The following is a 26,312-nucleotide window of genomic DNA, read 5'->3' as shown; positions in this document are numbered from 1 at the left end:
ACGATGCAACGTGCAGCGGAGTCAGCCCACTCTCGGTTGTAGCGCTAATGCTCGCACCATGCTTCAGCAGCAGCTCCACCACCTTTATGCGGTTCTTCTTGCAGGCGATGTGCAGCGGTGTGAACCCGTTCAGGGCGCGAGCGTTCGCATCCGCATTGCGATCGAGCAGCAGTTTGGCCACGCGCACATGGCCACAATGGGCGGCCACGTGCAGAGCCGTCAGGTAGTCCACCGTCACCTCGTCGACCGGTGCCCGGTGGTAGAGCAGGATGCGGGCCGCATCCACATGCTCACCCTGGGCCGCCATGTGTAGCGGGGCAAGCCCGTTCTTCGTCTTCGAACTGATCGGAGCGCCCCGTTCGAGCAGCATATCGACGACCTGCTCGTGACCCGACCGGGCCGCACAGTGCAGCGGGGTCAGTCCGTCGCGCGTTTTGCTCTCGATGCTCGCACCCTTCTCCAGCAACAGTGCAACCATGTTGGTTTTGCCCCACTTGGCGGCCACGTGGAGCGGGCTAATGTTGTGCTTGGCGGCGAAATTCACATCGGCCCCCTTCTGAATGAGCAGGTTGGCCATGGCCTCGTTGCCATAGTGTGAGGCGATGTGCAGCGGTGTAAAGCCCGACTTGGACGTTACGTCCGGGTTATGGTCGTTCTGTCGGAACAGAGTTGGATCGGAAGAGATGGAAGATTTGATGGAGATGGAACTTTGTGGATCGTCGGACACCAATCGATCGATTTGACATACCTCTAGCAGCAGCGTAGCAGCCTTTACATCGTCCTTCTTGGCGGCAATGTGGAGCGCCGGCAAGCGCACCTTGCCTCGGGTGTCGCTTTCGAGCAGCACGGCCACCACCTTATCGTGGCCCTGCTGCATAGCGACGGCTAGCGGCGTAAAACCATCCTCGGTGGCCAGGCTCTGGTTGGCCCCGTTCGACAGTAGCAGACGAACCACGGAATCGTGGTTCTCTTGGGCCGCCATGTACAGCGGGGTAAAACCATTCTGCGACTGCACGTTAACGGATGCGTTATGCTTGATCAGCAGCTTTACTACCTCCTCCTGTCCGGCCAGCGAAGCGATATGCAGCGCCGTGTTACCCTTCTTCGTGGCCGCATCCACCGTTGCCCCACGGGCCAACAGCTCCGACACGACGGCCACATGACCATCCTTCGACGCCAAATGCAGTGCATTCAAGCCATTCTGGGTACAAGAAAAGAAAGAGATTCTCTTTAATAAAAAACCGCGTGACAATAAGACGGGATATCCCGTTTCACTTGTGTCTGTACGGTCCATAGTGGTCACGCACACCAAACGGCACTACACACAACATAGAATTCGAGAGGGAAAACAGGCTGTTGATTGTTCATACATCAGGGTAGGGGTAGGTGGCTTTCACTTCTACCCAGTAGAGCATCATCAGGGGAAAACGGCATGCAAAGCCAAAGCCCTCATGGCTTTCACTTTCGCTGACACTAGAAACCATAACCTAACACACGCGTTGGCTATCGGTGACCGATTGTCCGACCATATCCTGCGTTCGTCCTGCGCAGTGAGTTCTTGTTCGAAAACGAACACGGCCGGCTATGATTCCCCTTTACCTGTCGATTATACGAACCACGGTAAACCCGCTTCGTCAGAGTATGCGCATTGCGCATGCCACGGAAAGTGAAACACATGGAGACGCGGAAAGGTTCATTGTGACTCAATCCGCGGTCCGCAATCTCACCGCCCAACGATGCACAGTGAAAACCGTTTTTCACAAACGGTATTCAGATGATATGTTCATGAAATTTACAATTTTTTACCAACGTCTATGCTGTTCGAAAGAAATAGGATGGAAAATAGATTGAATGGCCGCACTTACCGCATTGCATGTATTAATATCGATATTATTCTTTAGATGTTCCAACACCTTCTCCAAGTTGCCGGCTCTAGCGGCACGCAGGAACGACGTGTTTCCATCAGACTGTAAAGAAACGAAAAAAAAGTTGTCCCTTAGTAAAGCTTACTGGTTTTTTTAAAAAGGCATACAAGAAACGGAAAATCTGTATTCACAAAGAACTGAACAGTATGCTCGAATGCTTCTCAGTAGTTGTAACACACACACACAATACAAAACAAGCACACTATACTGAAAAAGCCTGGGTCTATATAAACTAAAACGCGGTTATAAATTTGACCGAATGATATAACCATTCTAAGCCTTCTCATCCCTTGAGCGACTACTTATGATCGACAGACGCACTGCAACCATAATCCACAGAAACCCAGATGTACATTTGTTTGTTCGCATTGTTCTTCTAATATCCAAAATTACGAATCCGTAAAGCAGAGGAAAACTCTATGATCACATTTACCATTTTCCACTAATCAACACTTTCACACTTCAGCACTATGGTGAGTCTATACTTTACTGGCGATTGCTTCCAAGAATCGGAATTGAAGACATGCTCTGAGCACTTCAGTCTTTCGACTGACCTGTGCTCGACCGTGACAGTGGAGTCAGGAACGCTACACATACAACTTTTGCACAAATACAAACACATAGTCACAGGATTCTCTCTCTCTCTCTCTCTTTTTCTCTCTCTCTCTCTCTCTTTTCTCTATCTCTCTCTCTCTCTCTCTCTCTCTCTCTCTACTTTTCCACAAACTTCTGCCAGAAAACTTCTCACAGGACTCGAATCGTTCTGTGTGTCTGTGTGTATGGGGAACTGCTTCATCAATCTCAGGCTCCTGCTGCTTGCCGAATCCATGCTACTACTCCGTATTCATAGGATGTGCCGACGGAGCTGTGAACCTTGGATCTTTTTGCGTGCCAACTCGGTCAGACTTCTTTGGGGTAGGCATCGATCGCTGCCTATGTCATAATGCAGTATATTTGCCGGGGGTATGCCGTGCCGGAATCTAAGTACTCCAACGCCTGGGATCGCCTCTGCACGTCGGAAGCGATTCGATGCTCCTTTTTCCTTTTTGTTGCGAAGTGGTATTCGCAATGCCGCTACGCTCCGAAATATCCCGGAGCGAGGCTACACGAAAATACCCAGAACGGACATCCTAAAACGTATGTGCCCTGTCCTGCTCTCGAAGCACGTTTTCATAGCTCGGATTTGATTACCGCTGGTGGCGTCATCGTGGCTGTCGCCCATACACAGCACATGCCGGTTGGTAGGTCCAAACTACATACATTACATCATGCTGCTATTCATACCTCAAACCGTACTGTACCACACTATGGACCGGTATCACCGTGAGCCCTAGCGATGCCATTGCCGTTGATGATGCTGATGCCAGGCTGTCTGGGTTGCACCACCATTCTCGTATGTCTGACATTTGCTCCAACGGAAACGCCGGACTTCCGAGCATGTTATAATTGTGAATAACGTCTTTCACTCCACAACGCCCCTCACTGAATTCGGACGGAATCCTTGAGTTGCTGGCTAGCTGACAGGCTAGTGAGCATACCCAAGTCGGCCATCTTGATTTCGTGGAAAGGTCAGCTAGCTGGATCGACATAACAAACGTTTTGTGGCGGCGTGTGGTTAGGAGAAAAAAGGTTCAGCAAAAAAAACGGCTATTGATCCAGTACTTGGTAGCGTGCCAAACGTGGCTCTTTAGCTGTGCTGTTATTATCAAACGGTTTCACAAAAAACTTTACTCTAAGCTTGGCTAATAAATTATCGCCAAACCAGAAGCAGCATAGCAGGTCACAAACACAACAAACCGTAGTCAGCAACCAATCGCCGCAGCCCTCCCTGTGACAAATGGAACCAATTGTAAACCCTTATTTCGATCGGATGCAATCGGTAGTGGATTCAGCTACTAGCAGCTAACCATGCCTTTTGTTGGACACGGGCCAAAATTTTGCAACGGAACTGACTAATAGCGCTGGAGCGATTGGGAATGTGAAGAAAAATTTGGGGAGGAATTGCAAGGATAGTGCAATATCCAGTAGTACGTTTAATGTATTTCAATTAGTCTGTCAGAGAGCCAATGACTGCCGACAAAAGTGTAATGCATTTGGATCCCCATTTCCAGAAGTCAATTATTCCTTCTGAATTATTTGTTCTTTCAATGCAAGCAGTGACACTTATATGAGCGTTATGCATATCGATTTCATTCACTATTGAAAGTAAAGTGAGAATATCTACTATTAATTCTTTAATAAATCAGATTAATTACTAATAATTTCAATTATCCGTCGAGCAACTCGTATAGATAACGTTTATTCATGTTTTACGCCAACCAAATGGCTTAGCTGCTGAATGTGGCAGCAAAAAACTCCACGATACGATATGTTTGCTCATAAGCGACTCCGGGCAACATAATGGGCTCGATTGCTCAAGTGAAACGACCGCACCCAAATATTGCCCCACGTTACGAATACCCAATCCAAGGCCAAAAGCAAAAGGACGAAAAACCCAAACAAAACGACCTGCCATGCCCACGTGTGTTGCTGCGGGCACGCTAGGCTCGTTGGGCGCCGCTCGCGTGAATGTCAAATTACCATATCGTCGAAGGGCTATTTCCAGCAACGCTCCATGATGGATGTCCTTAGCGACAGGGGTGGCGCTCACAGTTAGTGAATAAGAAGATCCCCGCATGTAAACCCTCGCTGATCCACAGTTCCACCTGTTCCGCTTCAGAGCATCAGTCGCTTAATCGATCCAGCAGTCGGCGGTAGACAAAGGAATGAAAAAAAAAACAACCCCGCCGAAATCAGTGGTCTTCAGGGTCCATGGAAATCTTTGATCCTACCAGACTGCCATTTTGGGGAACCCCGTCGCGCCTTGTAATGCGAAAGGAAACGCGGCTTGTGTGCGTGTCAGTTCCGGCTCGCTGCGACAACATCAAGCGTGTATTTGTGTCGACGAAGTATGTAGTCATATCATTCTGCATCACCTAGTATCTGCAGATTCTTTTCGCTTTTCCGGAGGCTAGCAGACTTCCAAAAGAAAGCTCGAATGAAAAGCGAATGCAGAGAGTACCGGCGGTCCAATGGTGTCTAGGGATGGTCCGGCTACAGCTACGAAAAGGTAGAAAACATGTCTGCATTTCTCTCTTCTAGTGTCCTGTTTAGGGTTTGTTTGCTTGTTGTATCTAATGTTTGCCCTTTGCATACGGAAGTACGTTCGGGTCAGGACCCGACAGACCTTTATCATCATCATCATCATCATCATCGTCGTCATCGTCATCTTTATCCTCGTACTCACTAACAGTTTTACTCTCCGAAATTCAAACATCTCGTCCTATCCCTATCACTACAGGATGCGGTCCCGGCATTCTCTTTTCTCGCCATTTTCTCCCTTTCCTTATCCGTACAAACACAAACACACAGCGACAGATACAGACACACACACAAACACTAACATTCTCAGAAGGGTGTTCTGATACCGACATGACGAAATATCGATCGCTCTGCGGCATAGCCGATGGTTGGCTGGTCGCACGAGAGAATTGGATCCTCCGGTCCCACCCTGCCCGTACCCGTTCGGCCAGGTCACTCCGTTTTTCCGGCTTAGGATACCCATGGCCTCGCAGAAAACGGTCCTTGCATTTTCCTCGCATACATTCCAAGCTATTTTTTATCCGTTTTCCGACATACCAAGGATACATTGGTTTGCGGCTTTATGCACCGCAGACCTCAGTGTCCATGCGTCTGCGTGTGCAGAGCGTGTGTATGATGATGCGAGAGGACACGGAAAATCGATTGTTCCTTGATATACCCTTTGCCATTATCACGTCCCATTAGGAAAAAAAAAGTGCAATAAAGTACGTATCATTCGCCTTTCCATGCCGACTTACCTGCGTTCCATTTTCCGTGACCATTGTCAAAGGTATCAAGTTAATGGGCTCGACGATCGATCCGCAACCTTCCCAGCAACCCTATTTCCTGACTTATCGAGGGGCGGAATTCTTCCAACTGTCCAATTCGGTTGGTGCAAACCTTACGACCGGACCTGTGGAAGGCCACCAATGCAACGGCACACTACACACGCACTCGCAGTACTTCTATGGCCGCACCAAAGGGGCGCTTACTTGTAGCTAGCTGCTGGCTAGGGTTGGGCAACACTTGCTGAACTTGCTACCACTAGGCGAACCGACGATTCGCTGGTTCGCAGCCTTGATTGCATAATACTTCGAGCGCTGTCGGTGAAGGGATATGGGACAAACCACTGGAAAGTGTATCGCACTGTCCTACATCCGTGTGCGCCTTGTCGGCAGTTACTTTTGCAAATAATATATCGCTTCACTGCAACACTAGCCACATTCGCTCTCTATCGCAAACGCTCTCTCGCTCTCTCTCTCTCTCTCTCTCTCTCTCTCTCTCTCTCTCTCTCTCTCTCTTTCTTTCTCTTTGGGTCTCTCTTCGCTTTTTCTCTCACTCTCGTTCTCTCTTTGTGGCTCTATATATTTATATGTTTATAATATAGACATACATTTGTATTCAGCACTATCCTAGAACCTAACCATATTAAACTGCACTAGGAAAAACGGAGGAAAATTAGTTAAGGCGGATTTGAAAAAGGAAAGAAAGATCTTATTCAAAGCACTGCAATCTGACCAAAACTCAAAGACTCGGTCGCGAGAAATCCGAAACGTTCAAAATGGCCGCAGCTTTTTCCGTTCTGGTTTACACTTGCACTTGCTGCAGAAAACTCAAGTTGGAAATGAGGGCCTGCCGTGTCCCTAACGATCCGAATCGAAAGGAAAAACACATGAACATCCTACCCGTACCGAGAAAAACTTTCAGGTGAAAAATTCTAATTCTTTGCACAAAATCTTAACCCTTTGTGGAGCCTATTTTCCGTTATCCTCTCTGAGCCTCTCATTGCGCAAAATGCGGAGAGAGTAAGGACTAGCTCGTGGGCTAGTTAGTTTGAGAAACCTTAGCCGCTACTTGGTAAAACTAGGGGGAACGTTACACGAGGGGTGTACTACCTTTAGAGCGAGAGAGTAAGAAATACATATAACTAGATATCACACTGATTTGTTTTGTGGGGGGCCTTTCGAGGAAGGATTCGCGCTTATCCGTACCGACGGTTGCCTGTAGACTGAGTAAAAATCCGTCCCGACCGGACAGGATATAGGGCCGCGTTCTCCTCCAGAGAAGCAGGACTCTCCAAGCCACGACTGCGCAGGACCACGATGGGACTTCGAAAACGCCGATACCTTCTCCCCCATTGTTCGAAAGGGCCCTCCCGGCTTTCCTTGACGCTCCTGAAGGTGAAAGCCGGCTCACCATCGCTGCGGTTGCCGGAAAACGTAAACAGCACCGTGGGATGGCACCAACTAACGTGCCAGGTCGCACAAACACAACGACGCACCGACACCGGCTAGCAGGACACGAACACATACCTATCCTGAGACTAGCCTGTGTCTGTGTGTGCGGGAAAATGGTCCGGCCTCCAGGAAAGTCCTTTTCCGCGAGTGGCACGTGCTTCGTGCAGCGCGTACAATACAGCAGGGAACACCGAGTGCATCCACCGGCGTAAATGACTTTTTTTCATTCTTCAAGGGGACGCCAGTTCCGTTTTCCACCAGACACCCACGGCTAAGCACCGGCTAGGTGGCAGTCGACTTGCACCCCGGCGAAGCGTTTATATGCTGCAGTGTGACATCATCACCGTGCGGATAGTTGGGATTCGCATTAAGCAGTGTCGCATAGTAAGCCACGGCCCAGAAGAAGAAGGGAAGGGTTCACACACATACAATCACGAGCGGGTTTGGTGCGGAAAATGAAATCATTTCCCTCTACCCTATACAGCCCCCTTTTCCGGTGTCCTTTTGGTTGTGCGAGGGGTTCGATTGTCGTGCATTACGGAAAAGGGTCTTAAACGCATTTTTCGAGATTCGTTACGAAAGCTAGGGTGAAAGGAGTCCCCTCGATCCTGCATGATTCACGCTAATTGACGTGTTTCTCGTGACGGCTCACGAGAAAACAAGTGCACTCAGGGTACGGTTTTAGGAACAATGGCACGGGAGTGTAATTATTCCAGTTTCCAGCAATGTGTGCTGGCCATAGTTAGGTGGTTAGCGTGCAGTTGGTTGCAGCGGTAGTTAATGGTAGGTTCATGAATGGTTAAGCAAATACATTTAGCTTGCAAACATTTAAAACCACATAAATCGCGAAGAACTATAATGAAGTACTCTCTATTCCATCAAGTTCAATCGGAATGGCCATCGGCTGTGAAAGCTCGAACAACCTTGACCTCTGCTACAGGAAGCTATCGGTAATGAAGTGCTCTGTTGCCAGCGATAAAGCATTCCCCATGGATCGAAGCAACAGTAGCGTGTTCGCTGAGCAGTGGCCACTTTCTTGGCTTTCGCTAGACACGCTAGTATATACGCTAGTGGTCCTGTCAGCGATAAGTATTCGTTAGTGGTGCTCCCAAGGGTGTTGCCAATGTTTCCCAACCGGCAACGCCATGCTGGGCCAAATTTATGGTGATGTACTGCCAAGGATCTGTGCCTGCTTGCTGGTGATAATAAGCCTTGCCAAATTGGCCCAAATACTGCTGCGTGTTCCGAGTGCTTTATTTGCTTCCGGTTGTGCTGATGCTGATGCGATGGCGCCACGGCAAACATACTTATTCAATATTGACCAACAATTTCTGCTGACGGTTGCTTTTATTTACATTTTGATGCAATGCATTTTCCACCGCATTTATTACGTTTAGTAGTAAAGGTCGCTCGTCGGTCATAAAGAGATGTTTTAAAGAAATGTTTAGTATGAGAATCAAAATAAGTTATGGCAGTAAAATATTGTGTATCATTAACTAGCCTTCTTATGTAGTCGTCTCAAGCACCAGAGCAAAACTGATTAAGTACTGATATTTACGAGGCCAGTTGTACGATACCATTATTGTAATATTAAAATCAATTCTAGGCAATTTCGTTCTTTCGCACATGGTACTAATACTCAGAAATTCCAACCCTATCATGTTAACACAATGACGCATATTCTTGCAACCCATGTAGCTAAAACTAAATATAAATAAAATATATGTTTTCGATAAATCATTTAAATGATTTATTCTTGCAATTTTCTACTATTACTTCTTTTTTGATGCTATTTTATTTGCTATCGATTTCCATTAATTACAATACTTCAACTAGCCATCCAAGTGATCCAAGAGCCATCTTGCCCCATCAAACAAATATTTCTCTCTGGTTTGGCAGCAAGATTTATACCACAGAACACGAACGGAAACAAATCAAGCACAACATAAATAGCACTTCAACGTAGGTGGAGGCGAGGAGGTGTGGAGACTGACCACCGACACCGCCAACCTAATCATAACGAAACGGCGCAGCTAAGCAGGCTGAGCATCTGCTCCCAATCCAATCGCTGTTCCCACCCTAAACCAACCTTCACTGTCAAACCTCTCGGTAGCGACGATTTTGTAAAGAGTAAACGAAAATAAGAAAAAAAAACATAAAAATAAACGACTCAACTTACGCCAAGGCTCTGCAACGATGGAAAGCGCTTCTTCAGGGTCAGCATCTTCAGCCAGCGGTAGCGCTACCGGTATCCCTTTCCCCAACTCTATCCTCGCACTTCACGCGCACTCGACGGACCTTTTTCCGAGGCCGTAGTCAGTTTAGCCGTATTCCGGATTTTCGCGACCTGCACACAATCGCACTAGGAAAACGCCTTAACGAAACGCCGAAACCATCCACAAAAGGGACACTATTCGTAGTCGTTGAACCCGTTTCTAGTGGGTCTACTTCCGTATTTCTCCTGGCAATCTTCTCCAACTAGCTCACTTTATCACTTCACCATGAGCATAACACTTGTTTGAGCACGTTTACTCTTGGACCAGCACCTTCAATCTACAACGAGCAGGAGGGGTTTATTGAGGATTCTATCCGAAAAAGCTGGAACCACGTAAGGCACAAGATTCCCAAACCTCTACACTGTGCACAGCTTCCGGTGCGGTCGATATTTATTCTCGTAAGCGCACCCGATCGGTCCGAGTCCGTCTGTCAACCGAAATGGACGCCTAACTGAGTGAACTAGTCCGAAAAACTCAATCCTAGACCTGGCGAACCGTCTTTACAACACACAAACACCGCGGTTTCGCTGGCCAGTGTGTGTAAGTGTGCGAGACGGTAATAAAACGGTGGCCACCAAAGCGGTGAAAACCCGACTAGAATAGTCATCGACGATCCCTGTTGCGAGTGGGGGTTGGTGTTTGGGGGTATTTAAGTATTTTCATCACCATCGCATGTCACGTCTGGTCCGTCTTGCTCATCTGGCCGACGAACGCGTCCGCGGATTGCGTTCGCCAAAATAGAAAAATAAAACCCAACGATGTTCCAATGCTCTGGGACTGAGAGTTTCAAAAATAGCAGAAACGTGTGCCGGCACCAATACGCGCCCTGTCGTGGAAAACCATCAAAGGGGAGGTGATTTCCAAATCGCAACACAACTGCGATGCAGCACGACCTCAGATGACCAGCTAGGACAAAGTTTCGTCTCGGTGGCAGTCTAGCATTGTCTAGCTGTCTAGCATTTCCATTCCCAGACGGGGCGGACTCGAACAGGAACCCGGTGACGTACGCACTTCATGTCATAAATCGTGCCTTCTACTGCTGCTGACGTCACGTGAGCACACTAATGGTTAGGCGGGAGGAATGTCTGCGAGTGCGTGAAAGCATGCCAAACCGTCACGGTTGTGCCGTGCGGTGGAACGTCACATTTTCTTTCCACTTGAGAGTGTGCGGCACTATATTCATTTGGCCAGCGACGATGGCATTTCCAAACACCGTCTCGGGGCAACAGTTTGTCGTTATTTTGAATGCGAGCACCGCCGCCACAATGCCGTATGAATGCAGCAATGTGCTGATGATGACTGGACTGATGGTAAGCATGTGAAACACGTCGTGGGGGAAGCGATGCGTGACTACAGTACTCCATCCATGAATCTTATTTGCACATCCATGTTCATTCGGAAGATTTGAAATTGAATGCATTCTGAGGTTTCTTCTCAACCGGAAATCGTCAACTGTTGATCCCTTTCCTAATCTTGTTTCGGTTTATCTCTTGAACCACGCCACACTTATTCGCCATATCATGATGACACTATTTGCTCGCCAATACAATCAAGTAGATTAGCTCCAACTGTCCCATCTTCCTATCCTAGGCTGGAGTTATTCGATTAGACTGCCAGACGAATTAATCGTCGTATTTTTTGTCAAAAAAGAATTCCCCGGCATTCTTTTGCTTTCTTCATTTCCGTGCCGCCTCAACATCCCTCTCCTAGCGAGCGTTCAAATACGGCAAACGCGACGAATGCGGACACCCAGCTGGCGCCATCGCTTTAGCAATAATTAGGTTCTCGCACCGGGTCCTTCCGTCGGACGGTTCACTCCGTCAGCAGCGTCACCGTAAATATCAATCCATTCGTGCCCGAGTGCCGGTTCGTATAAGCTAAAAGCCACCACAAAACATCCGTAAAAGCACTTAGCAGCGATGAGGGAGTAGGAAAACAGCCCGACCACCAGAAGGAGAAAGGTGACCACTAGTTGGGGATCCTTTTATGTATCTACCTTTCGTTGAAGGATCCTGTTTGGGTTTCGGATGGATCCACCCGGTACGAGTTTTACTGCACTCCGGCGGGTGGAAGATTTAGTACGCACCGGCTTCCGACCGCCAGACCAGAGCCAAATGTCAGAACGAATTTGTGTTCCGCCTCTCCTTCCAACATCACAAGCGCTACGCGGTGAACTGAACGCCCAAAAGAGCTTTCTGAGTTATTGCCGGAGGTCAGAGACCTGTAAACGGTTTAACCCTTTGCCAGCCTTATGATCTCCTTTATGGCATCACTTATGCATTTCACAGGACTTGAACCCATCGCAACGCGAACGAAAGGGTGCCGGTGAAGGGGACCAGTCACTGTCTACGGCTCCCGGAAGCCCATCACTAAGTGGTAGGATCTCTACTTCGTGCTTCGTGTAGGTCCTTGCCAGAAAGATCGTAGGATTCTGGTGGCAAAGTAAATATAAATAAAAGTCAACACGACCGAGGCGCCCAAGGGTGTTTTAGAAAAGTTTGCGTCACACCCAGCAATGATCCCCGGCTCCCTACGCGTACTTAACCACTGATTCTAGCCAGAACGATGCTATTATAAACCAGTTGAACGAACGAGTTTTGCTATGTAATCGTATGGCCTGGGCTTGTCTATCCCTTGTTTTGTAAACGTACATATGGTTGTACATATATTTGAGACATTAGTGTCTAGTTTAATTCACTACACATCAGCCTATCTTGAGAAACTCTTTTCACTCTTAGGTCTATTGTTTATCTCTCACTTTTCACAAAATGCAACTCGTTTACTCTCTCAGAAACACAGATCACGAGGCACGGACACGGGTCCGGAATGACGAAACGATGGAAAACTATTCACCATCACTCACTGTGTTACTGCAGGGCCGAGATCGAGACCAGCGTGCTCTTCATCAACGTCGTGGACCAAAACCACAACTGGCCATGGACGCGAAACGCAACTGTGGCGCTATTTTTGGCACCGAGCACCGAGCACCCACTCACCCGCCAACCAAACATAGGACTGTCGACGATTCTTGGCCATGCTCAACCCGATCGTATAGACACAGGACAGGGATGATGCTCGCTAACGTCTGTTGACGATTTTCGTTGCGCGTCCCTTGCCTCAACTGAAACTGTCAGCAGCATCCATCAAAGCAAGACGAGTTGCGATCACATTCCAGCTTATTTCAATAAACGATGCATATGTAGTGAAGCGAATCGCCAACCAACTACATTGAAGGCTAAAATTACCATTGATCATGCATCGTCTCACACTTTTTACTTGCATCCACATAAACCAGAGGCAAACAGGCCAAGTTGCTGGCGGGAAACTCGACTCATCAGACGGTGCCACTTACCAAATGGAAATGAACACGCTCGTACTTTGCTGTTGTTGCAATCTAACCAATCTGTGCCGTTGTATTCATGTGCTGCGAAATCGGATTACCGATAGTTTTATTATAGACGCTGAGTGATATGCTTCATTGGTTGGCATGTTCAATCAACGAGATATACGGTGAATATGATATCCAGATCTTGTTCACCTCCCCGGATGATCACACAATCTGCTGTCTTCCTTGAATCTTACCACACAATGCTTGAAGCTTGTATGATGTGTCCAATTTTCAGTAAACCGCTTCAAATTGCTTTCAAGTTAATTAATGGAAAGATTAGACGCAAATCATTTCAACTTATTTACACACTTTCCGTTATGCATACCGTATATATCGTGTAATAATTTCAAGAAGTTTAATTGACAAAAATAACAAAAAATTCGTTTCTATTACTAGATCTATAAATATTTCAATAGAAATTAGAAATAGATTTTTTTGTTCAAAAATGGCTCATAAGTCTCTTGTTTATCACACCTTCTAATGTATATTTTAAACAAAAGTATATTCCAGTTATTTTTGCAAAAAACCATTTATAAAAAAGGTAAAACAGTGGAACAATAAAACACTACGACTGGGGGAAAAAATAAAAAAGCAGGAGCCACTCGTTTAAACTAATTAATTTATTAAAATTAATGCCAACAGTTGTTACTGATTGAACTGATTTGCATATTTCATAAAAACACATTCCGTGGCATTAATTTAATAGAGATTAATTGGCAACAAAATTAGAAATTATCTGGCACCGCTAATTCCGCCCTGTCATGTGATAATCATTCCGCTCGTGTTATACCCAACACCACTCTTCAGATACAGAATCGTGCTGTCGTCAAGGCATTCTGATAAGCTATTTGTGGCTGTGATGCAGTGTTACATAATATGACCATTACAGCCGATACGAAGATCCTCCACCATCACCGTTTCCGATCAAACTACCAGCACGTCCCACATAAGGTCTCGCCATGCCCCACGGACTCCCGTGCAACTCAAATTATGGAAGCACATCACGAAGGCCCACTCCTTAGGGCGTCCATTTATCACCGGAGACCGCCTTCCGGTCCTGATGGTGACCCACACGGCTGCATAGTTGTAATGGCTGCAGCACAATGCCGTATCTGCTAACACCCACTGCTGGTGCTGGCTTGGAAGAAGGATACAAACGGCCACCGCAACGAGTCACCACTGCACCACCATTGTCGAACATAGTAGGCCTCGGTGGCCGGTACTTCCGTTTGCCATACAAACATCCTAGCGAAGCATATAAATTGTGTCACACATTGTCGTTCTTCACAACTCTGCTCTACGACCTCACCCCTACGGGGCGGTTTCATCGTCAGTCAGTCATGCTTCGAAGCACTATGTTCGACATAGTTGAGAAGCAATCAACGGAATCCGCACACTGACCGAACGGGGCATGGACAAGCTAGGTAATCTGATTCTCCTGCAATATGTGATTCGCTACGAACTGGATCACTATGCCCCTGCATTGGTCGTACGGCACCCAAAAGCACGCTGATCAAAACCGAGAAATCTAGGGCTCCGTTCTTACCAGAGATTTATTGTACTTTTGCGGGCTATCATTCGTGCGTGTAGCTCATCTCATCCTCGGTTCAGCTAACACATAACTATCCACTACCGATATTGAATACTCGATAGAGAATTACCATCCATTTCTAGAGCAAATTTTCTCTTCGGCTTTCTGCCAAAACAACTTTTCCTGTACCCTGGAACATTAAATAAGACGTTGGTGGGCGGTCTTTCAGGCGCCATGGAGTCCTTCTCTTCGTGCAATCGTCTACTATCTCCATTCTTTCAGACATTCCGCAAATCTTTGAAAAACGTTTCCACCACCAACCTGCAGCTCGTCAAGGTATTGAATTTGTTCCATGTTGAATAAATCTATCTTTTGCCAAATGCTCACATTGCTCTGTCTGTACTTCGCTGTTTGTTTGCTACCGCTGCTGCTGCTCGGAAGTTGAGCTTTTTTGAAGTCGATCCAAAATCAACAGCGGCATCCCATACCATACCATCTGAATGTTTTGCAACATTCGGAGACTGCGATTCTGCTACTAGGTCAACGCTGGCATAATCTATAATCCGATTAGGTATTCCGTAGGCGGCGAGCAACAAAACGTGATTGAGTGCCTTTTCGTTGAACTAACGCTAAACTATTGGGTTCAGCTGAGCTAGCAGAAGCATTTTAGTGCCTTTACAAATTGCGTTTTTCCAGCGTTTGCCGAATTGGCAATCAATCTTATTGCCCTCGATGCTCTAAAAAAAGAAAAGAACAGCGCGGATAGATCAGTGTCGGTGCTCTCGTATACTAAATCATCTGTTGAAAACGCGCCGATTACACTATATTCTTCGTTTAGGCTACCGTTCATTTCTTACGTATAATTAAAGTCACCAGTTCTCCGGTTTGGTAAATCCCCAGTATTTCGCTCACACGCAACATATCAATTACCTCCGGGGAACCTAAAGGTCGCTTTTCCAGTCTCCATTAACTAGTCAACCACCGTTTCTCAGAGCCGAGGAATGGCGATGCGGCTGTTGCGATATCGTTTCAAACTCACATTCTCCAATTATGATTCGTGCGCACGCACCTCTTGTTCGCATAAGTTCAACGACGAATACTGGATACACGACAAACAGGACCAAACAAACGCCTCCTATATCTTGGCGGTTTGTAAAGTGTGGCAAGTAGTTTCTGGATCGGAGTCCTGGGGCATGAATTGTAAAAGTTACAAGCCACATCTTTAACGGATAGTTTCCATGCAGCAGCATGGATCGGCTATAAATTTAAAAGTTTTTAATGGGATTTCCTCATATGTGTGCGTTATGATTGTATGATATAACGGTCGCATGGCCATGAGTGTCGTTTAAGTCGCGATAAATGCATTGAACATTGCATTGAATTGATCCAGTATGTTTTAGACCTAATATGTTATAGAAATGTTTACATATATTTATCAGCTATGTATCTGCTTTGTCAGAACATATTTAAGAAGCTAAGTTTTATAAGTAGTACGTTCAGTCTTCCATTCACTCGTTAAATGCGTATCAGAGACTTGTTATATATATGTTCAACTGATATCAGTGCAAACAACAAAGGATGTTCTCATACGAAACACAAGTGTTTCTGTTTCGGCACAGGATAGCCGAATTATGATTCGTTCCAACAAGTATGATAGCTTCATTTCGTAAAATAGAAAGCAGTATATTGTAGGCGATCTTAAGCAAAGTTTACTTACGCTGGAATGATGCTGCCCATGGCTGTGCCCGTGATGGCCGCTGTGATGTTGATGGTGTTGATAATATTGTATCGGCATGTGCTGATAGTATCCTTCCACATGCTGATAATGTGGCTGAGGATGGTGCGATTGATGATCGTCGGTCTTTGGTGAGAGGGGCAGATGATGCGGTGGTTTGTGCTGCGATGACCCCTTACTGTTCGATATCTCCCGGCTAGCACTGTGCACTAGCGATGACTGACCATGGATGTGCCCGTGGCCGTGGCCATGGTGTGCCGTTGGAGGGGACGGCATGTTGTGGCCACTGTGTGGCAAATGCGACGAATGAGATATTCCGACCTGGTGATGATGCCCTGGCATGTGCCCCTGGGACGCTTCGATAAGCGTCGGCTGAATATGTGTCACAAACTGAGCCATTTTCGCACCCTTTTTTTCGGCACCTTTACTGGTTCACTTTCTAGCTACTTATCGCCTAGCTGATTACTTAAAATTAACAACATCCAACTACACCGCAGAGCTAGGAACGACTTTTTTTACACTTTTTTTCCTTTGCTGAACATTCAAAAAGTAGCACTATCACTTATAATGAGATACACCACACACTTTTCAATGAAAAACTCGCGACACTAGATGACAAGCACTCGGTGGCAAGCGGCAAAGTTCTGCAAAACAAAATCGATATTTAATAGAAAATTAGTTACACTATTGGCGCAAAGACAAGTGAGTTCGTGACGTAAATGAGAAGCAAGAAAGTAAGCTATTTCCAACTAGGAATCATTGCAAAGGCACGATAATGTGTACACTAACACGCCAAGCTTAACTGAACCAACTGTAGTGTAAAAGAAAATGTTTATCTGACGATTTTCTAGCGCAAAACGTGCAATTCCATTACCATAACCGTCCATGTCACGCACAACAAAACGAACCAGAGAGACAATTGTGGGTGACCAGAGTATCAGCGAACGAATGAACGCTGCTGGCGTATCACTAAACGGCTGGCCCAAAATGCCCTACAATATCAAACTCTATTAACACCGAGCGTCGGCTACCTCCATAAGAAGTGGAGCCAAAAGACAAAAAAAGGAAAAACCGACGTCTTGGCGCCAAGCGGCTGATGCCCTTCTTCAACGGTGGAACGCATACACGCCACCCACCCGGATCCTGCGCCGGACGAACCTTCCACTCGGCGCTCACCACCCAGTGTGTCTCCTCTACATGACCTCTAGCAGGAAAACTCTTAACTCCGTCCCCTCGATTCGCTACTTCACGTGACCCACAAAAGGGATGCGCCCGATGATACGTTGCGCAGGACCGAGTCACAGGACCTGCTTCGGCAGTCGCGCGTCGTCCGTCTCGTATACGCGTGCAATGAAACGCAACGTGACACAACATCCTGGTCCGATCCAGACACTAGCCCGTTAAACCGAACGTCTGGCTCCGTTCGGGCGTTCGACGCCTCGTGGGCGCGTTATGCAGACCAGGGCAAGATGGGGCGAGGTAATAAAACTTAATTTGACTCATAATCATGGCCTGGTTGCTTCTATTGGCGTGCGGCTTCATTGTTGACACGCCAACAGCTCCTAATTGGGTTTTGGCTTGGCTAGCGTCGACAGCACGGCCTCACTGGCTGCGTGACAGAAGATCGTTTGCAAATTGCTACAGACGACCAGTATCGCAGTCGACCTGCACGGTGAAACCGGAACCAGTGTATTTCTGAAGGGGGATGAACGGAATTTATCGTTCGGTCTTAAGGTTTTCATTGTTCACCTAAGAAGTGGATTGAAGACTCGAATCACTACAAACTTTGTATAGAAACTGCGCATGTCATTTTCTAAAAGTAGCCGTTGTCTGTTAAACAGTGAAGCTTCCATATTAAACGCCGAGTACTTCAACTGTGCTCATGAGCATTATGGGTTGCCGGATATCGCTGAGGAAGCTTCGTCAAAACCATGCAACGTAAGAAGAAGATTCCAGCACTTTATGCCTCAATGAAAACGCTTAACCAAATGAAGTTTTAATGAGCCTGACACTGACGGGTTTGAGCGCCGGATATGCGCGGGTGGCGGTCCCATTACGTTAAACTCGACATCTATAGCTCCCTTATCCGATAGCCTCATCCCATAGGCACGTTAATGGTCACATACGGCCCCGAAAGTGCTGTTGTATCACAGAGCAGGCCAGCAAACTGGCAAATTGATCGAATTTGAAGGAATCGGGCATTGGACCGTCATCTAAATCCGGTGCTCAGTGCCGGGGATAAGTCGGCAAGGATATGCATGAAAACGGATGCAGATAGCAGGAAGCCAGCCAGTATCGTCCAGGGATCCGGATCATTTCGTGACTTTACCGAGCTTCCGGTGCGACGAGGATGATGATGATGATGATGATGATGATGATCTAAATTTAACCAAACCGCTCGATCCACATGATAGCACATTTATGGTCGTACGATTTAATTAAAGTGCTGAGCAAGCAAGCAGAAACGATGAGCAAAGCGGAATCTCATTTCACAGGGATAATGATTATCGGACAACTGAGTGCTGCCAGCACTAAATAGGATGGCTGGCGAGACGAACAATGAAATTGATTTCCAGACTCAGGGGCCAGAAATGTTTAATAAACATACTTATTTGGTGAACTACGGTTAGAAAGACTGTAGCTTCGTCAGCATCGAGGATTCGTAGAAACTAATAGGAAATTAGAAACTAATAGGAAGAATTCATAGAAACTAATAAGAAATTATCTCTATTAATTCAATGTTTCGTTATACATATGGCCGGCACTGATAGTATTTTCAAGCAACAACTCAACAAAATACTTCATGCTTTTTATTCAAATATTGAGGAATATTTTAAAGATGATGTTAACGTTATCGTCAGTCCGAGTTGAAGTGCGCCTACATTAATTGGCATCATAATGAATTATAGAGTTCCAGTACAAACCATTTGAAAAAAACCACTATTGCATCACACGGTCCCTTGATATAACACAAATGATCGTATAACTGACTTCCTCTTCAGCATGACATTCAAAAACGGTTTCATCATTTCTGCATAATCATTGCATTTTTTGGCTAATGGTGATAACATCATTCATCTTTCAACAAACAACCTGAGCATTACTGCTATTAGAATTTTACCCAACAAAGAGAGCCGTAATCCGCTAAGCGAAAGACAGCATCTAAACCACGGAATAACCCCCGGAACCTGTTTGGCGCCAATGTATGCAAAGTGAGATGTGCGACGAATCGGTACAAGCAAACAACGACATACAACAACATAGAATTCCCAAACCTGAACGAATGCCTCACGTTCTGGTGAGAGCCGCGGATTGCAAGCTTCGCATAACACCGGCCGCTAGCCAATGGAATTCCCGCATTGCCGTGAGCATCACGCGACCAGCCCAATCATCTATTCGGGCGATCCTAGCACAGATAAGCCGAGCCGAAGCAAATGAGTTGAGCAAAGAGCATCGAAGAACTCTAGAAGACGTCATCGTGAACCTAGCGGAATTAGCACCACTGGACAGCGGTACTCTTGCACCTTGGAGCTCCATGAGGTGACCCCAAACATGGCCCTCTCTCTATCAGCCGTGTTTCTTTATCGCTCTAGCACACGCACGCACATCCCAACGGCGAGGGTACAGGAGATGCGAAAACAGGTTTACCTCCAAGCAGTTCATCTTCCCGACCGTCAGACCTCCGGCTCCAGTGGGAACAGCGATCTGCTCCCGAGCCAGTAGCCGATGTACCTTCGACAACTTCACAACGACACCGGCAACAGCTTCCAAACGGTGGCCAGTATTGAGTGAAATGCCGACAAACAGTGAAATGAAAAGCCTATTTGTGTTTCTGGCACTAGTGATTACCATCGATCAGCTGCACGCCGCAGCTGAGCAGTGTACGTGAAACGATTTATCCGTTACGACAAGCTTGAATGATGCAGATCACTTGGAACGTTCTCAAATGATTCGCTACCTTCCTTTATTCACCCGACAGATCTCGCCAGCTGTCAGACTCCGGACGGGGAGGCCGGAACCTGTGTGCTGGTACGCGAGTGCCCGTTCGCTCTGGCCGTGCTGAAGAAGAAGGATCACTCCAACAACGATGTGCGCTATCTGGAGGCGACACGCTGCGGTGAGCTGGGGAAAAAGGTTTTGGTCTGCTGCAATGAACCGAACGTGACGCAAACATCGGAACCGGTCGATGCGGAAACTATTGCCGAGCTGGTTGAGAATCGGTTTGGTACGCGGGAGCAGAAGCGAGATCTGCTACCGCCGGTCTGTGGACAGCAAACCGACGGTCGTCTTATAGGGGGCGATCGTGCCAACCTGTTCGATTACCCCTGGAACGTGTTGATCCAGCATCGAACGAAAGGTAAGAAGTTTAGTTAATAGCAAAGAAATACCGTGGAGCATCTCTTTTGGAACTTCTTCGATAGAGAGAGAGAGAGAGAGAGAATATAAAGAAGGTTGATTGATACCGTTTTGCAGATGGAGAGCCTCGCTTTCACTGTGGAGGTGCTTTGATAAACAATCGCTACGTAGTCACCGCGGCTCAGTGCATAATGAGCATGAAGAAATCCTGGACCATGTGAGTAAGATTGTACGGAAGCCATCAAACGGTTCTAATGCCATCTCGATCTCTCCATGCCAGCGCGGGAGTTCGTATCGGTGAATCCAATATAGCTACGAATCCCGATTGTTTCTATGAACAAGGCGATACGATCTACGACTGTGCCGATCCGGTTCAGGATATCGCCATCGAGAAGGTAACGATACCAGAAAACTATACCAGCGTCACCGGTACACCGGAAGTCAAGCACGATATCGCACTAATCCGCCTAGCTCGGCGGGTTGAACTGAGTGAAAGTGTCGCACCGATTTGTTTGCCGGCTGATTTCAAAGTTCAAAACGAACTGAACGCTATCTCACCAAGTCGCTTTATCGAAAGCGGTTGGGGCAAAACGATTGACGGTAGGAGCCATATCCCGATGGTCAGCGTTCGCACTTTTTGCGAGCGAATACTAACGAACACCTATCCGTTCTGTTCTCTCTTTGCATTTCCATTTATGGTGTTCTGAAGCGGCTGGTAGTGAGCATAAGATGACCTTTTCTTCCGAGGCGGTGTCACAGGACGAATGCCGTCAGAAGTATCCCCATGCTCACTTGGACGATGGACACATCTGTGCCAAACCACAGCGAGAAGCCGACACTTGCCGGGCGGACACGGGAGGTCCACTAGCGATCCGCCATACCAACGGTACCCTATATCTGGTAGGTGTGGCAAGTGTACGAAAACAGTGTGCCATCACCGGGGAGCCTGCAGTGTACACTAATGTGGAGCGTTATGTTGATTGGATCATCGATAATCTCGAACCATAGAGATTCCTTTACGTTTGCGAATGGCCGAAATACCGAAGTGTATAGGATCGGTTCACAAGGGGTTATGCTTGAAGTTGAGCCTCTATACCAAGTACTATTATAACGGAATCACGACGAAAAAATAGGTACAAATAAATGTTACAAAAATATCAAAAACCGACGTTTTAGTTATGCGACACTTTTGCATTAATTTAAGGTATCAGAATTAAGTAATTTATCCTAAAGTAAACCTGACATTGGTTTTTGAAACTGGTGATAATCGTGCTTAAAAAGAGCATCCTTTTTGTATTATTCTACCAGATTTGAATTATTGAGCCCGCTACTAGTAATAACTACTAAACTGTGTCCACCTAATCTTCAGCGAATAACATTGCATGCCATTTAGAAAAATTAAAAAAAAACTTAATAAGATGTTTGCCGCTGTTTCCAGATGATCCTCAACTGTTGCCAAAAACAGTAAAGCTTCAACAAATTTGGGATGAAACAATGTTTTGGTAATTCCAACAAATCTATGAAGCTCGGCGAAGATTCCCATAAAAACCCTCGTTGAAACTCCACCAAAAGGAAAGATTAACCCATACACCCGTAGCGCCATTGAAAGATCCAATTTCAACTAGCTGCTTTTACGACGCCTTAACCAAAACCGTACAGGCGGCAACCTTCACAATAGATACGAAACGATGGACGAACGATGACGGCCTGTTGAGGTTAAGGTAAACACTTGATAGGCGTTAGTCCTCCCCACCCTGCTGCCCCTACCTTCACCTCTAGCCGCATTTGACTATCCATCAGGACGATTAATTTCACGCGCGGTATGGTGAGGATTGTTTAACATTTCGCGCTACACGATCTGTCATTAGGGAAGGCTAAAATCATAAAGATGTTTCCGCAGGATGTTGCCCCACGCGCTACTTACCAGCCAGCCTACCGGAGAACCCAGACCATCCAGCGGAATCCCCGTGAAAAACAAACAGCTTCAACGGCCACGAGATGAAGTCAATCACGTTTATTAATTTTCACCCCGGGTATACGGTTCTATTTTCGTAGCGACGAACAAGAACGGCAGTCGGCCGTCACCGTTACCGTGTGTGCTAAGTATGTTTCACAATCAATTTATTATTTTTCCACTCACGGGCACCACCAACCATTCACTTAACCAGCTTCGCTCCGGATAAGCACCGGCACGCCTCACCCGATAATGAATTTATTTTAACTTTCGGCGACCTTTAACGATAATTCGATATGAAACATACACTGATCCCCCTCCCGGAAACACCGCACCAAAGCGGGACAAGAGCAGGATTTTTGGACTCGCATCAACAGAGCACTCGCGCATCGCTGGTAACCCGAGAACCTGCCAACCACACACACACACACATGCTGGCGGAACCAGCAGGAGGAGATAATGAGCGAATCCTAAACACCATACGCCTTCCTTGCTTGCTGCTCGTGTGCTCATAAATCAGCAAAATGGCGCTGGGAAATGGCCATAGCGTATCATCCTCAGCCGCATCTCCGGTGTAATGAGCGCCACCGTTCGCCGAACCAAACCAATCCGTAATCCGAACCAGAAAGCTATACAAACGCTTCTAATCTAATCCACCGAAAGTTATGGCATTTTCCGCTGGCATCGACAGGACGAGTGTTGGAGAAGGTGGAAACAGGATGTGTCAACGCATCAACATGCCAAGGCGGGATTGAGAGCTGGAGGATGATTTTCATTTCTGTTTTTTTTTTCAATTGAAGCGAAGTTGAGGGAAGGAGAACTTCCCTAAACGCCCCCGGCAGATGCCCTTGGTTTCCTCTTTTATGCAGCACTTCAAATAAACCACAACCTCACGCAAAGGCAAAGATCAGGAAGACCTGAAATGAAACCCTATTTCAAACCTCCTTCACTCCGATCAACCATCATCTAACGGCTTGACGTACGCCGTGGAGTCTAGACGTTCGAAACGCAAATTCCAAACGTCTGCTCGGGTAAAGATTTTGCTCCAGGCACATCGTCTTTACTTTCATCTCTTTCCGCCGTCGATTGGTGGTTTCTATAGGGTCGTGCTGAAAACATTCCTTAACCGCTTTCACATCCAACCGTTACAACGGTCGTCCGAGCGACTTTTTTGGATACTTTCTACAAACTTTCATCAGCAGCTTGTGTCGCAAAAAAGTTGTTTCACAAAACCGCGTATAAGAAAGCGGCTTGGGAGGCAGAACCGTTCCAGTCTTTCCCTATCTAAACACAGCTTTTCATGTCCTGGGCGTGTGGCTGTGTATACAACGCAGCACCGGTGGTCCCTGGGCGCCCTTCGGCCTTCCCATGGGTCGAACCTTGGGATTCGTCATGTTTGCAAAGCTCGGCAACCCAGATATGGGTTTTTAAAAACTTTTCCAACAATCCGGAACCCCTCCCCGTGAGGGGGCTTTGGTCAACGAATCTCGGGGATGCCGTGCCTGTATCTGCAGCGTACGAGACGGGCAGCGTGAGGTCAGAGGTTTTTCATTAAGTTGCCCCAAATCCCTCTTTCCGTTGGTTCGTTGGTTGGTTGGTTGGACAACTAATGAACGGCTGGCCTCAAATGGTTCGTTAATGGTGGTTGTGGAAACGATCTGGCTAGTACATTTTTTATTCGTTCCAGCAGGATTTCCGAGTGCTGCCGGACGTCGCGTTAGATTATACGAATTAACGAATTAACAGTCTCCGATATCAGGTGTTGTGCTTCACATATCTCACACAGCAGACACGACTAATAACACACCCCATTCTTAATGCACATCCCAATCACAAGAGACCACACTGCCACTGGAAACCAAACACCTGAGCTCCATCCAACCACCCCACCGTTACTCACTCACCCGCGCACTCACCCTTGGTAGCGCGTCCAAGAACGCCCGCACGCACGCACTAAACGTTACAGCACAAACAGGGAAGAATGGCGGAAGATCACTCACGGTCCGAGTACGAAGACGGAATGACGACTACGGCGATGGCGTCGGTCTAGCGACCCACCAGACGATGACGCGACGACGACCACGACCACGACGACGACGATGACGATGACGATGGTGATGCTTCTGGCGTCCCCCAAAAACCCCAGGATGTTTTCGCTGCTTACACACAGCGGCACGCCAACACTCCGGCAACGATTCCGCCAACCTCGCCCTCGTCGGCGCCGTAGTCGTGTTTGGTTGTCGACATGCACATTTACAATCGTGCGCCAGGGGATCCACTCCGAACGTCGCGTCGGCTTCAAGCATGGCTCGTCGTGGGTTGTTCGCCGTTGTTGCAAGCATTACAATCGCAACGGAAGGGTCCCGGCCAGCTGGTCGTTGCGTGCTTCATAGTACCACAACCAGCGTGGGAGGGTAGCTTATCGGAAAAGAAAACACTCACCATCGCACGTTGGTGAAACAGACGCCTTTCTCCATGAAATGTTGCATTGGCCTGTGCGACTGCAACTATTTTGCGTGTGGATTCAACACGGGGCACGGTACGGGACAAGTAGCAGGAAGGGCTCGCCTCGAAAAAGGGCGGCGGTGAAAAACCACGAGAATCCCGTGGAAATCGGATTAGGCCTGGTGCCACTCGATTCAAGCTCTGCAATCGTAATAGGCTGGGATTTCGGTTTTCGGCCGCTACAGTGAACGCTTGCTTTGCCTTTTCACGGTTCTCACGTTGATCCACTCAACTGTAGCTGCTGATTGGCACGAGCAACTTTCGATACCACGTGACCCGACTGTGAAGCGGAAAAAAGGGCAAGGGATACGTTGGTCGTGGTTGTGAATTCCTTTAGTTATTTTTTTTTGCTATAACAATATCATTTTCTTCAATGTTGTTTATTGGTTTGCTAAGCATACGCAGAAACAATTCAGAGACATCGGATTGGTAACGTAAACACGTGTAACACCCGATGGAGGCGCCTGGCCGTCGACGTTTTTTTTCTTTTATGAAAATGCTTTTTTGGCAACCGTCCCGGAGTCTCGGGGTTTTATGAATATGTATACAAAGCTTAAAAACGTATCAATCCCGATACGCCTTTACCGCGATCCCTTGTATACATTTAATGGGTTCTATTCGATATTTTCGAAAGAAAAACATCACCGCTTTGTCGGCGGAAGGCGCGAGTTGAGAGACTTACAAGCAAGGAAACTTTCCTGAAAGTTGTACTGTTTTTGCTGCGAGGACGAGCGAGCCAAAACATTCCAGCATCATCACATGACCCGCCACTGTGAGGCGCATTTGATCTTTCTTTTCTTCTCACTCCCCTACCATGAGGTTTTTGCCTGAATTGATGTAACCCATAAAGTGATAGACGTCCCTCGGATAAAGTGTGACCTGCCATTGTCGCGCAACAAAACCAACTCCGGAAGCACGAAGCGTTCTCCCGGGTGTAACCAAACACGAATCCTTCCTCTGTCGTCGAAGTCCGGTCCGTGCGTGTATGTACATCGTAACCGAACCATCGGTTCGTTCGTGCGCCGCGAATAGCTGACCGAACCAGGTGACCAGCCCAGCGTTGTCCAGCTGGATGGCTTGCTTGTCTGATGTTTTGTTTTTTGTTCTTATATCGTTACTTATACGTAACGAAATCAGTTGCATTCGCAGGGTAACGGCTTTTGAGGCGTTTCGAGCACCCAGCAGTTGCAACTAGCTATGCTGCCTGCCACGGAACTCGTGATTGAGAGATTTATGCGTTTGTAGGTTGCGTTTCTCTCTTGGCCTCTGCAGTGGTAGAACGTAA

General features: G+C 47.1%; 2 protein-coding genes across 10 annotated transcripts in view; one reads left to right on the top strand and one right to left on the bottom strand.

Annotated features, from left to right (window-relative positions):
• The window catches only part of LOC125949699 (ankyrin-3-like), a 41,296-nt gene extending 16,766 nt beyond the window's left edge, over positions 1-24,530 (bottom strand). The window contains exons 1-6 of one of the 9 annotated variants that reach the window (XM_049676994.1): positions 6,637-6,728; positions 6,038-6,483; positions 5,804-5,958; positions 1,866-1,967; positions 749-1,201; positions 1-655 (exon numbers count right to left, since the gene is read on the bottom strand). The exon at positions 1-655 is cut by the window's left edge and continues 110 nt beyond it. In XM_049676994.1, coding sequence (XP_049532951.1) covers positions 1-655; positions 749-1,201; positions 1,866-1,967; positions 5,804-5,827 — 1,234 coding nt within the window. In that variant the 5' untranslated portion in view covers positions 5,828-5,958; positions 6,038-6,483; positions 6,637-6,728. Of the gene's footprint in view, positions 656-748; positions 1,202-1,865; positions 1,968-5,803; positions 6,484-6,636; positions 6,729-6,940; positions 7,049-9,461; positions 9,836-9,912; positions 9,999-12,411; positions 12,550-24,438 lie in introns of those variants that run through there. The other 8 variants (XM_049676990.1, XM_049676989.1, XM_049676986.1 and 5 more) reach the window with 8 other exon arrangements.
• On the top strand, positions 14,857-21,728 carry LOC125959171 (CLIP domain-containing serine protease 14D-like). Its single transcript, XM_049691981.1, has 6 exons — positions 14,857-14,917; positions 19,806-20,093; positions 20,192-20,569; positions 20,686-20,785; positions 20,849-21,168; positions 21,278-21,728. Exons 1-6 carry the CDS (start codon positions 14,857-14,859, stop codon positions 21,574-21,576), a joined length of 1,446 nt encoding a protein of 481 aa, XP_049547938.1. The 3' UTR covers positions 21,577-21,728.
• Positions 24,531-26,312: the final 1,782 nt, after the last annotated feature.

The sequence above is a fragment of the Anopheles darlingi genome, chromosome 2 (genome assembly GCF_943734745.1).
Source record: "Anopheles darlingi chromosome 2, idAnoDarlMG_H_01, whole genome shotgun sequence".
NCBI classification, from domain to species: domain Eukaryota; kingdom Metazoa; phylum Arthropoda; class Insecta; order Diptera; family Culicidae; genus Anopheles; species Anopheles darlingi.
Note: the sequence above shows the minus strand (reverse complement) of the source record. Positions and strands in the feature narration are given on the sequence as shown.

Coding starts and splice junctions, on each gene's coding strand:
- LOC125959171 (XM_049691981.1), top strand. CDS start 14,857: ATGCTCACATTGCTCTGTCTGTACTTCGCTGTTTGTTTGCTACCGCTG. Junction 20,570..20,685: donor GATCCAGCATCGAACGAAAG/GTAAGAAGTTTA, acceptor ACCGTTTTGCAG/ATGGAGAGCCTCGCTTTCAC. Junction 20,786..20,848: donor ATGAAGAAATCCTGGACCAT/GTGAGTAAGATT, acceptor TCTCCATGCCAG/CGCGGGAGTTCGTATCGGTG.